The 11417-nt window shown below is 39.6% G+C and overlaps 1 protein-coding gene across 1 annotated transcript in view; it reads right to left on the reverse strand.

Moving 5' to 3' along the window:
- The window catches only part of TP53BP1 (tumor protein p53 binding protein 1), a gene marked incomplete at its 5' end in the record, with an annotated part of 25909 nt that extends 15306 nt beyond the window's left edge, over positions 1-10603 (reverse strand). The window contains 5 exons of the mRNA XM_010014596.1: positions 5113-6334; positions 7449-7651; positions 8690-8781; positions 9094-9214; positions 10458-10603. Coding sequence (XP_010012898.1) covers positions 5113-6334; positions 7449-7651; positions 8690-8781; positions 9094-9214; positions 10458-10603 — 1784 coding nt within the window. The remainder of the gene's footprint in view (positions 1-5112; positions 6335-7448; positions 7652-8689; positions 8782-9093; positions 9215-10457) is intronic.
- Positions 10604-11417: the final 814 nt, after the last annotated feature.

An 11417-nucleotide genomic window follows, 5' to 3' on the forward strand; every position in this document is an offset into this window, starting at 1 on the left:
GACTGACCTAAGGACTTCAGTGTTCTTTTGCAGGGGGTAGGTATTTCATAGTGTAATGGTACTCATGCTTTGTGGGTTCACCACATACCAAAAGCCCAACTTCCATTCCCACAAACAGCTTACGAATGCCTATCATATCATGACCTATAGCAGATCTCCACTTACTTTAAAAGTGCTTTATTTAAAAACTGCAGCCTTCAGAAACTCCACTGAATTTTGATTGATTCAGCTACCACAATCCCTTCTAGCCTAGAAATCCCATTTGGCAGGCTAATAACAAATGACCAAAAGAATTTATTAAATGATCAGCCTGCATTTTAAGAAGAGATAATCTAGCTAGTAAACCAACAGACACCACTGGAGAAAACAAACAAGCTTCACACTCACAGAACCTAAAAAAATGTATATGCCTGAAAGATTCATTGCTTTCACATAACTGCATCAACTGTTGTAACAATGAAAAAGGTCAATTCTCTCTACAAACTTTTCTTAATGTCCTTAAGACCATCATCCAATAACATTCCCTTTAATCTTCCAGTGTCAAAAGATTGTGTCTTCTCAGGCCACTTTGTTTCTCTCAAGTTTGCTAATTCTAAAGGTATAAAAAAATTAATTTGCTTGGGAGACACTTTCACAGGGAGAGTTGGAAGTTTCTAGCACGATGCAGATGGCAACTATAAAAATATTAAACTTTTTATTTAAGCTGGTATGTTTAAACTTTATCATAACCATGTTAACAGCACTGCTTATCTGTTTCTTCATTTTATATTACCAGTAAAAGATAACTTTTTGCATTAGGTTTTATACATACAAAATTGTACACTCTACAAAAAAGATTTCACAGACAACCACAACTTCTATAAACTCCAGAGTCCTAGAAACAGACTTCGATAAGTAAATTTGTTTTCCATATCCCCATGTTCTATCATGTTCTAGCCTTTTAGCATTTTTGATAGGGTAACTAAACAGTTAACCTCTTATACAAGGCAACTTCAAAACCAAAAAGAACCCCCCTCAAACCTCACCATCCAGTTTCTACTTCTGCTAGTTAGACTTCTCCAAAATCCTTCTAGCCCTTACCCAAAGTTTGTGCTTACTGATGTACACTTCATAATCTCTTGGGAAGGGATTAGAACTACTGTTGGAAATAACCATTATGAGAACAAAGCTGCTTTAAGAGAAGAGGGATGCTTTAAAGCTCTTCATACCTGGGTAATGCAGCCCCCAGCACATGGGTGGTTTCTGGATTCAAGCATACACTGAAGCTGGGTCACAGGGAGCTTCTTGTCACCCAACACCCCAAGTTCTTCTCCTCAGGGCTGCTCCATTCAGTCTCCCCCAACCTGTGTTTGTGCTGGGGACTGCCCCGACCCAGGGGCAGGACCTTGCCCTTGGCCTTGTTGAACTCAATGAGGGTTGCATGGTCCCACCTCTCCAGCCTGTCCTGGTCCCTCTGGATCCCATCTCTTCCCTCCAGCATGTCACTGCACCACACAGCTTAGAGTCATCAGCAACCTTGATGAGGGTGCTCGATCCCACCATCCATGTTGCTGACAAAGACGGTAAATGGTGCAGTCCCAATGCCAACCCCTGAAGAACACCACTCATCACTGCCCTCTGCTCAGACATTGAGCCATTGACCCCAACTCTGACTACAGCCATCCAGCCAATTCCTTATCCACTGAACGGTCAATTCATCAAATCCATGCCTCTCCAGTTTAGAGACAAGGATGCCATGGAGGACAGCGTCAAATGCCTTGCACAAGTCCAGGCAGATGACACAGTCACTCCTCCCTTATCCACCCATGCTGTGGCCCCATTATTTGTCAGGCACAATTTGCCCTTCATGAAGCCATGTTGGCTGTTGCCAATCACTCCCTTATTGTCCATGTGCCTTAGCAAATAAAAAACCCCAGAGACATCACTTCAGACTCACCATGTTCGTAAACCATAATTTTCTTGATGATGAAAGAGAGACTTCTTCAGAAGTATCTCAACACTGCATTTTTGCCCTTATATTTCACCCATATGCCATTGGAGGAACTTGAATACCAAGCTGGATTGATGCAGTATAACCGTTCCTCTGCCTGTTGTACTATCTTAATTCAGAAAGACCATGATTTTCAGTTATCACAAAGACACAATGACCTATTGCAAACCACTGAACAGGGAAGACTGAAGAAAACCATCCTGACAACAAAAAAAAAAAAAAATGGAAAAGGAAACAGACTAATCTAACATCATAAAAGAAGCTCGTCTTCTTGGTCCAGAGAGTATATCGAAGCCTGGTGATTCAGATTTTGTGTACAGTCTCCAAAATCTGTCACTTAATCTTCCTCCCTGCCCCCAGTTTGAAAAATATGGCATGATTCGATTGTATGACTTACAAACAGTATTCAAAGCTTTCCCTAAGTATCATTATTTCCCTAAATATCAGACACATCTAAATACCTTAAGAACTTAAATCTGAAATTGATGACATAACTGTCTTGATTTACAAAACAACCCACCAAATTGCCTCCAGTGTGTTACTTGCTTCGTACAGACTAGTGTTAGAGAATGCACTAAATTTAAACCACTGCATTTCTGGCCAGCCGAAACACTCTGCTTTCACACTCAACAACAAAGCAGTTTGCTGTAACATTCTGAAAGAGATGGTCACTAGTTATGGGATGTCAAAGAACTCAAAACCAAAAAAGCTCCCAAGCATCTGACTGGTCCTATCATATTCCAAAGAATGGGTGCAAAAGTTACACCAATTAAATTGCTGATATATTAATCAATGCTCAACAATACAGATTAATTCATGTGACTACTAATGAGACTACGATTGAGAAAGTGGAGGTTTTAAATCTAAACAAAGAAGGTATCAAGACTTTTACATAAATAAACATATACTTGACTCAAAAGAAAGTAACTACTGCAGAAGTTGTTCTTGGATGTTAATGATGTTAAAAACCTTTGACCACAAGGATCCATACTCCCTGTAAATAATTTGAGCTTTATTTTGTTTTGCAATATGTCAACAGATACTTAGAGCAAAATCTGGCTTGAAATCTGCTATTATCTTTTGCTGGAAGCTCTCCAAAACTGATGACCTGCACAAGCATCCAAATCTCTTTTCCACATTTTGCTGTAATCTAACTCCTACGGCTATCAATATTTACCTGTCATTCTTATCTTACAATGTAATACCATCAGCCTATTTTTAGTGTCTAGAGTTTCTTCTCACCAGCCAGTTCCATACTATTAAATGGTTATCTTTCTCAAAGAAAGATTTGTCTGCAAATTTGGTATTAGAAACACACGTAAGTATTACACTCAATCCCTTTTCATCCAAGTCTCCATCTAGCACTTCAAAGACATCTCACCTACTGCTGTTCAGACATAAAGAAGAAAGCTCTTCATCTTGCTCCTTTTTGAAATCTGCCATTTTGACCTTTCCAAACAGGATCACATGTTCCAGAAGTCAGCACGGTTCAAGGTCACAAGAACTGAAGAAAAGGGGAGGGAACCATATAAGAATGAGCTCAAAAGGCTTTCAGGAAGAAACAGCCAAAGCTGCCATAAGTGGCAAAGGATCAGTTCATAACTAGGAAAATTAAACAAGTAGATCAGAAAACAGTACGAAAAAATAACGGACTAATCAGACTAATGAGAGAAGTTTGGAAGAAGTTTTGAAGAAATGTACAGCTCTCAAAAAACCTCCAAACATAAATTGGCAGAGAAAATAAGAGAGGTGTCCCTCACTGACAAAGAACAGAAAATCATTCAGACCAGTTATCAGCTGAGTACATAAGGAGAAAAAGACAACTGAGTATTAGGAAGTGGTTTTTAAGCAGTACACCTTACACTGATGTCTCAAAAAGAAAAACTAGAAAACATTGCCGTTTGCACAAAGCTCTGCAGAACAGACCATAGGACTACAAACACCACCATGAACTTTGAGTGGTAACAGAAATTCTATCTAGCCCACAGCTTTACAGGTTCCATAAATCAGAATCAGAGTGGTCAATCTGAATCTGTCAGATGGTTCACAAACATCTTCCCTGCTAGATGTCTCATTTAAATCGAATAGCACTGTGCAATTCTACTGATCTTCCACTATGCTCTAACTGAAGGACCTGGATAATTCAGAGAGCATAAACTACCTGGCAAATCAGTGGAAAGAGTTAAATAAACCTCTAATAACAAACCAGTCTGTTCAGAGATGTAAAGGCAGCCATCACCTATTGACAACTAGTGTTTTCAGACCCTCGACTTCCATAATCACCAACTGTCATCGTAAGAGGGGAAAAATGCTTTCACTCTCTGAATCCTGCTATTTAATGAAAGATTACCTGCATCTCTTAAATGCGCACAACCCAAGACAAAGCTCTTAGTAAAACTTTGTTTTCTATTTCTTTCTCATTTGAGCAGTACAGAACATTGTGTTTTAAAATGAAGCCAAGTAAGAGGTAAAAGCTCCACAAAACTCAAATATAGCATCCTTCGTTTCTTGTATAACGACACAACAGCATGTTAAAGGGATTTCAACACATCATGACAATACCTGCTGAGCCACAGGTATTTCACTCACAGCTTACGTGTGAGTGAAAAGCCATTCTACTTTAGAATAATATCAAGGTAATTATTAATTTCTGGCTCAAAGCTGCTCTATACACCCCAAAAAGAAAATTCACCTCTAAGGAAAAAAAAAAACCAAAAACCAAAACTAAGGAGACCTACAAGAGGGCAAGAACAAAGGACCACACAACCTCTTCCCCTTTGAGGGCTTGAGGATGCTGCTGCCGCTGCTGCTGCTACTGGGGGGTGGCAACAAAAGTTAGAAAAAGCTCAGAGCATTACCAACTTCACAACATTGTGAGTTTTCAAAGTTACTCTGCACTTCTGCCACAAACCAGTGAGACTGTTAGAAAAAGAATTACCTTCTCATCCTTGCCTTCAGGGGTGTGACAGAGGTGAAAAAGATAAAGGCATGTAATGCATGTAACGCAGTAACTTACAGTCATCCAAGATCAGTGCTCCCTGAAAACACTGAGGATTGTACGCAGTTGTCCTTGATGTTATTCAAAATATACACCTGTGAACTACTAACCTAAATTCACTTACCACTGGAAGGACTGTGGGACTTAGCAGCTGCCTTCTCTTGGGGCTGCATCTGCTCTTCTTGCTCCAGATTCCTCCTCAGAAGCATGTCCTCTGTGTTCTCTGGCACCTGATTCTCCTGCTGAGTCACCAGCATGCCAAGCCCTCTCTCCTGAAGCAGTGGCTGATTCCCTGTTATCTGTCCTGATTCTGAACCACCTGGATGTTTCTTGGCACACACCATTTCTGATGGAACATCACTCTTTAACTTAGGAAACAAATTGTTGTGCGTTTCCAGTAACTCCCCTACAGAAGGCTTAGATAAAACTTTATTGAGCTTTGGCATGTTTTCTGAAGCAGTCCTGAAGGACAAATTATCCATGCTCTTTGCTGCTCCAGTGCCAAAAGCACAACCTTTTGAAGTTCCTTTTTCCCAGCTTTCTGGTCCAATCTTTTCTAATTCTTGGGCCTTATCAGGCAAATTTTTGCTATTTTTACAAAAACTATCAGCAAATTCCACTTCCATATCTTCATGGCGCTGTACTTCCCTGTCAAGAATAAACCTCTGAGAAAGTGGTATATTAACAAAGGACTCATCTTCATTTATTTGTTTCTCTTTTACTTGCAGTTCTTCTTGTTCTTCACACTGAGTCTCAGGAACTGCCTCATGTTCAGAAGTCTCTTGCAGTGGAAAATCCTCAGACTGTGCTTCTCTACCCTGACTGTATGACAAAATCTCAGGCAGACCAGCCTGACTTCCAGAAATACACTCAATCTCCTGATGAGCTGTAGGGGCTAATGACCCATATCCTGCTACATCTGCACTAGCTAACTGCATTACAGGCTTTCCCGAGGCCTGTGAATCCTCCTGGTTTGCCTTTTTGCAATTTTCAGAGAGGACTTGATCACCTGCATCCAGCCTCAGTTTTCTATCATCATTCTCCAAAGAACAGAGTCTCAAGTCTGAGGCCCTGCATTCAGAAACCATCTCTACCTGTGTGGTTTTGCTGTCTTGGCTGGTGTTAAGAGAACCTGAAGTGACATCTGTATCTGTGGGCTGGCTACATTCACTTGCAGAAAGCACCAGCTTACAGGACTCAGAAGGCTGAGACGCAGTGCCACATGCAGACACCTTTGACAAAGCATTTGTGGGTCGAGAGAGATCTTCCGGTAAGCATAAAAGGGTTAAAGCAGCAGCTTTTTCTTCATGCTTCTTCTCTGGGCTCTGAGTTGGAACAAAGATATCCTAAAATGAAAAATGTGGGACATGGAGCACCAGGGCATCCCGAGTAGAACTGTTTGTTATTCCTAGAACATTACACTGGATTATGGAGCAAAGCAAGCTCAGCACAGAATGACAGATTCAAACAAACCAACCAACCAATGCTCAACCACAAAAAACACCAAAAAACTCCTCTTCCCCCACCCTCCCCATTTATACGAGTCATAATTGCCCCATTCTTACTGAGAAAAATTATCACCACCCATTACTTTTTAGTACTTCTGTGGTAAAGTCAGACACAATCCCTGGTACTCCTCTTGCTATCAAATCATGAAGTACAGGTTAAGTATGGCAAATTAGTAGCTATTTTTAGCCAAACAAGCAAGGGCTCTGGAAAGATTTTCTGGAGGAATACTATCAGGAAAGCTGCTTTCAGCTAAGGAGAAGTCCTGCTTCAACTACTTAAGTCTCTAGCACAACCTTTTTTTTCTGCCTTAAGTTGATAAAATTTGTAGTATGAAGCTATAAAGCCATCAACTGTCTGCTAAATCCATTTGAACGTTAATAACTCCTAGAATTAAAAAAAACAAACAACCACCACCACAAAAACCCACAAAGGAAAAAACAGGTAAGAAGATAAGCGACTTTAACAATGCAGTACATGAACTGTAGAAGAATACAAATGCTTTACTACAAAGCTACTTCACCTTCTCCGTGATAAACGATGCTAAGGTTACCCTAGCAAAAGTCTAAGTTATGATGCAGTTTGAGATGAAGGATGCCCAGTTCAGCATCAGAAAGCTACAGCCTTTTCAAAGAGAGAGGAAAAGAAACAAACAAAAAAAAACAAACAAACAAAAAAAAAAGGCACAAAAAAGGTATCTAGCATAGACTGAAAGACACCAAATTCTACATTCAGTAACTCACTGTGCCCTCTTAAGCTGTTCTCCATTTTCTCTGCACAATAAACTGCCACACATTATGTGACTAATATATAACTGCGACTGGTGGGAACAGGGAAGGTCCTGAGAACCAGCTTAGTAGGGAAGCTCAACACAGAAGCATAGAGGCCAACTCAAACGCACATCTGCAACAGCCATATAATAACCTCAGAAAAGGTATCTACATGAACCCTTACATGAGAGAACTCTGGTAGTGATGGCATGGGTAAAGATCCTGGAAGAAAGGTTGGGGCACTCTGTGACACCGGAGTTGAAGCCTGTGGCAGGACAAGAGGTCCTGCTGGTATATCTGGGATGGCCATCTCTGCTAGCGTATCTCCTCTCTGCTTCTGCATCACCTCTCTTCCTTCTGCAGGGCTAGATATATCCAGCTGCTCATCTGATTTGAAAGAGCAGAAAACACATTACTAGCAAATTCTTGCATTGTATCTAAAGTTTCCAACATTCTATTAACAGATTTCTCTTCAGTGGCATATGCCACTTTCTCATACTTCAACGGGTGAATTTAAAATCTTCCCTCCAGGTGAATTCTTTGGGAGAGGGAGAACTGAAAAAAAAAAAAAAGCCACCAACAAACACATCCATGTCCTTAAACTTAATGCGGAGAGAAAGTGTTTTGTTAAGAATTCATGTAACTATTTTGCTACTGGCCTAAAACTTCTACAATTAGAAAAAGGTATCTGAAATTTACAAGAAGTATTTCTCTGAGGTTTAGTTTTTTTTTCCTCTTTTGCTATTTTAATAAAAATGCTACCAAATTCAGAGCCTGGCTAACAAAACATCTATTCTAAAACTATTTCACATTCTGTGACAGAAATCTCACAGAAAGGAATGGTGATTTTGTATCATACTAGAAGTCTGCATGGATGGCTACCTTATCCCTGATGGCAACCGGGTATTAAAGAAAATGTTTAAGAATCAAGGTATCCTACAGAACACTCCCTCTTCCGGCATGGCATTCTAAAATACACACATGTAACATATGAAAACTTCCACAAGTATTGTGGAGGTCATCCAAGTTAAGGCAAAATAACTGTTACGATGCAGTCCTCCTCTGTCTTCTCTATTGCCCTAACAGTATATACTTAACACAGGTATCAGCCTGTAGCTAGAATGGCTTGTCCATAAGAAAAGGCAATTGCAAGCAGCAATCTGTATCTCATAAAAAGTATTTCCCATCTTTCAAGTGAAGGTGAGCTAGCCAGCAGTACTAACTTCATTACGATAGCTATGCAGGAAATATCAACAGCATGTTAGCATCCGAGTCACAAACATGGGTATCCATCACTTCTTTCAGTGTTCTCAACCCTGCTCTACTCTTATATACAATTTTAGCAGGTTTTGAAAAGGCTGCATGTTCAGACTAAACTACACAGCACAGAAACACAACCACAGACTAGCATGCAGAAAATTTTACCTTTTGCTTGCTCCTGTTCAGTAGGACTGTTGGGGACAAGAGCATTGGATCCAAAGGCAACAGGAGGAGGAATAACTAGACCTGAAAAGCCACTGCAGACCAAGAAAAGGGAACATGGAAAAGACCAGCATACATCACTAGAAAATGCATTAACTTTCCCCCAAATGTAGCTCCAGCCTGCCACAATAGGAGTCTTCTCATAAAAGGAGGTGTTCACTAACAGAAGATTTAAGAAATGGCATTGACCACATCATTATTTCATTTCATCGCAAAATAAAGCCAGACTTCTCTCATTAGTGAAGAATTAAAACACTGATTGCTTAAAATCAAGCACAAGTCCTTACATGGGGGAAATGTACTACTAAAATTAAGCTATTGCAGTAGTTCGGGGATTTTTTGCTTACGTGGAATGATGCTCCTGTACAAGGGAACCCTGTCCAGAGAGCTGCAGAAGTTGCAGACTGCGGGCAGGGGTGCATGCCAGGGAACTTCCCTCTTCCACCCTGATTATCGGGCAGGCACTCCCTGCAGCAGCTGTGAACAAAAAGAAGCAAGGTTAGAAATACAGCCAATAACCAAGTTGATCAGAAAACTTGAGAATGATATTCACACTACTGCAAGGTTACTTCTCAGGTAGGCAAGGACAAGCTGATTTTCACACAGAGTTGGAGAAAGACTGCACATCAAAGTTCAGTATGTGAAATGTGAGCATAATAAAGTTAAGATGAAAAAGTTAAGTTTGTACTCATAAAATAGATTTTTATCAGATAAGACAGTACAAGTCCTCGTACTTGAGAATTTTAAAAGAAAAATCCCCAGTGTCTCCAGTATCAGCACATTTGATCCAGCAGCAGAATACGAATACAGGCAAGGTTCTTACAAGACAAGAGGCCTTGTACTGACCACTGACTCAGTGTGAGCAGGAGGTTACTGGACCTTCTGGACAGAGGGTTCATGCATAAGATCAAGATCATACTGGTAGGCACAGTTAGAACAAATTAAAAGTAAACAAAAAGCATAAAGTGAGACTTCATTTAGCTCATGCTTTATAAACTGTGATAAAGTTGCCCTTCAAAACTTCATTTTCTAGGCCTTTCACTATCAAGATTGTTAAAAACCTTTCTCTTTATTAAGCTTTCAGATACTAAAACGAGACATAGACATCCTCCTAGCAAGACATACAGTGATGACATATCTCCTGATGGCTATTTCATGTAATCTTTTCTCTTACAGGAACATTAAGAGAAGGAACATTAACCTAGATAACAAATAAGGCTGACTAAATTATGGTACAAAGATTCTGATTGCAGGATCCTGCCCTATGCCAAACAGGAAAGACAGTTCAGGGGAGTATAGTGGAATGTTTTGCCAGTGTTACCCAGCATAAGAAAGTCTACAGTATTTTCCTGAACTACTTACTACACTTTAGGTTGCGCCACTACAAAGGGTGAGTATTATTATTGCCAGTTTCAGAATGGGGCAAAAAGGGTATTTTTTTGTTTTGTTCTTCAAGGGGCACAGAAAGAAAGAAAATTAAATGTATTAAACAAGCCAGCGTAACTGTTCTAACAAAAAGTGACATTTAGACATTGCTGCATAGAATGTGGCCTTTCATTTCCAAAGCATTCTCAATTTTAGCAGAAATTACGTGAAAAATAGTCACAGCGCTCTGCACCCTAAAACACTACATGCCTAAAAAGACCAAGTAGGGATGATGATTATAATGATCTCTGGGATGGACATTTTGGCTCTGCTTGTCTATTGTTACCTGTTGCATTATTCTCAGGAAACATCTCTTCCTGACTTGACAAGATACCCAACTCCTGGTGACCAGAATCGAGGGATTTCTCAGTTTTAGTGGGGTCACAGACAGGCATTTGTTTCCTGGTATGTTCTTCTGCTTCCTGCAGAGTTCTAGGAAAGCAAGACACAGTCACTAACCGGAGAGATTCTAAGTATGAATTAATACTGCATCATTGTAAGGAAAATTTATCAGCACAGATAAAAGGTATTCATTTGTGTATGCTACAGAATCAAAAACAAGAAAAAAAAAAGACAAAGAAGATAAACAGGAAAACTGACCCCTTTCTCCTGACCAAATAACAAGTTCATCCTTGACAAATTACATTTTCAGAACTGCTGTTTTTTTGTTTTCTACCAACCTAAGTGATACTTAAATGGAACACAGATTGTTCTGCTGACTTCCATTCAATGTGGATTCTAGGAATTTTGTTTCACCTCCTTTTTAATATTATTTTGTGATGGAATATGACAGTACAAGATGAGCTAAATATTACTCTAGCATAAAAGATCTATAGAGAGTTTTCAACAAACCAAAATTTCACATTTAAAAATAATTAAAACTATAAAGCTTTCAATAATAAATACTCAAAAGCATCCAGGAATAGCCACCACTTAGCTTCTAAATTTCCCCTGTGAGGCCAAAGCCCATGCTGCAGTGATTAAGTTATCTTGAAATAACTTCTGTGACTTAAACTGAAATATTATTTTTAATATAGTTCACTCATTTAAGAAAATTATTAGTATATTTTATTATCCAGTGCACTCTCCCTTAAAAATAAATCTATTGGTATCGTTGTGTGTAACAGTTTGACATAGCCTGTTTTCTCAGTAGGAATGGTCAAAGCACTCCTTAATCAGCACTGCTGTAAAAAGGTCTCATCAGTACTTCATCTTTCCCTCCACTTTTCTCTTTTGCCTTGCAGAC

Source organism: Nestor notabilis, unplaced genomic scaffold (genome assembly GCF_000696875.1).
Source record: "Nestor notabilis isolate BGI_N333 unplaced genomic scaffold, ASM69687v1 scaffold4420, whole genome shotgun sequence".
Classification (NCBI taxonomy): Eukaryota; Metazoa; Chordata; class Aves; order Psittaciformes; family Psittacidae; genus Nestor; species Nestor notabilis.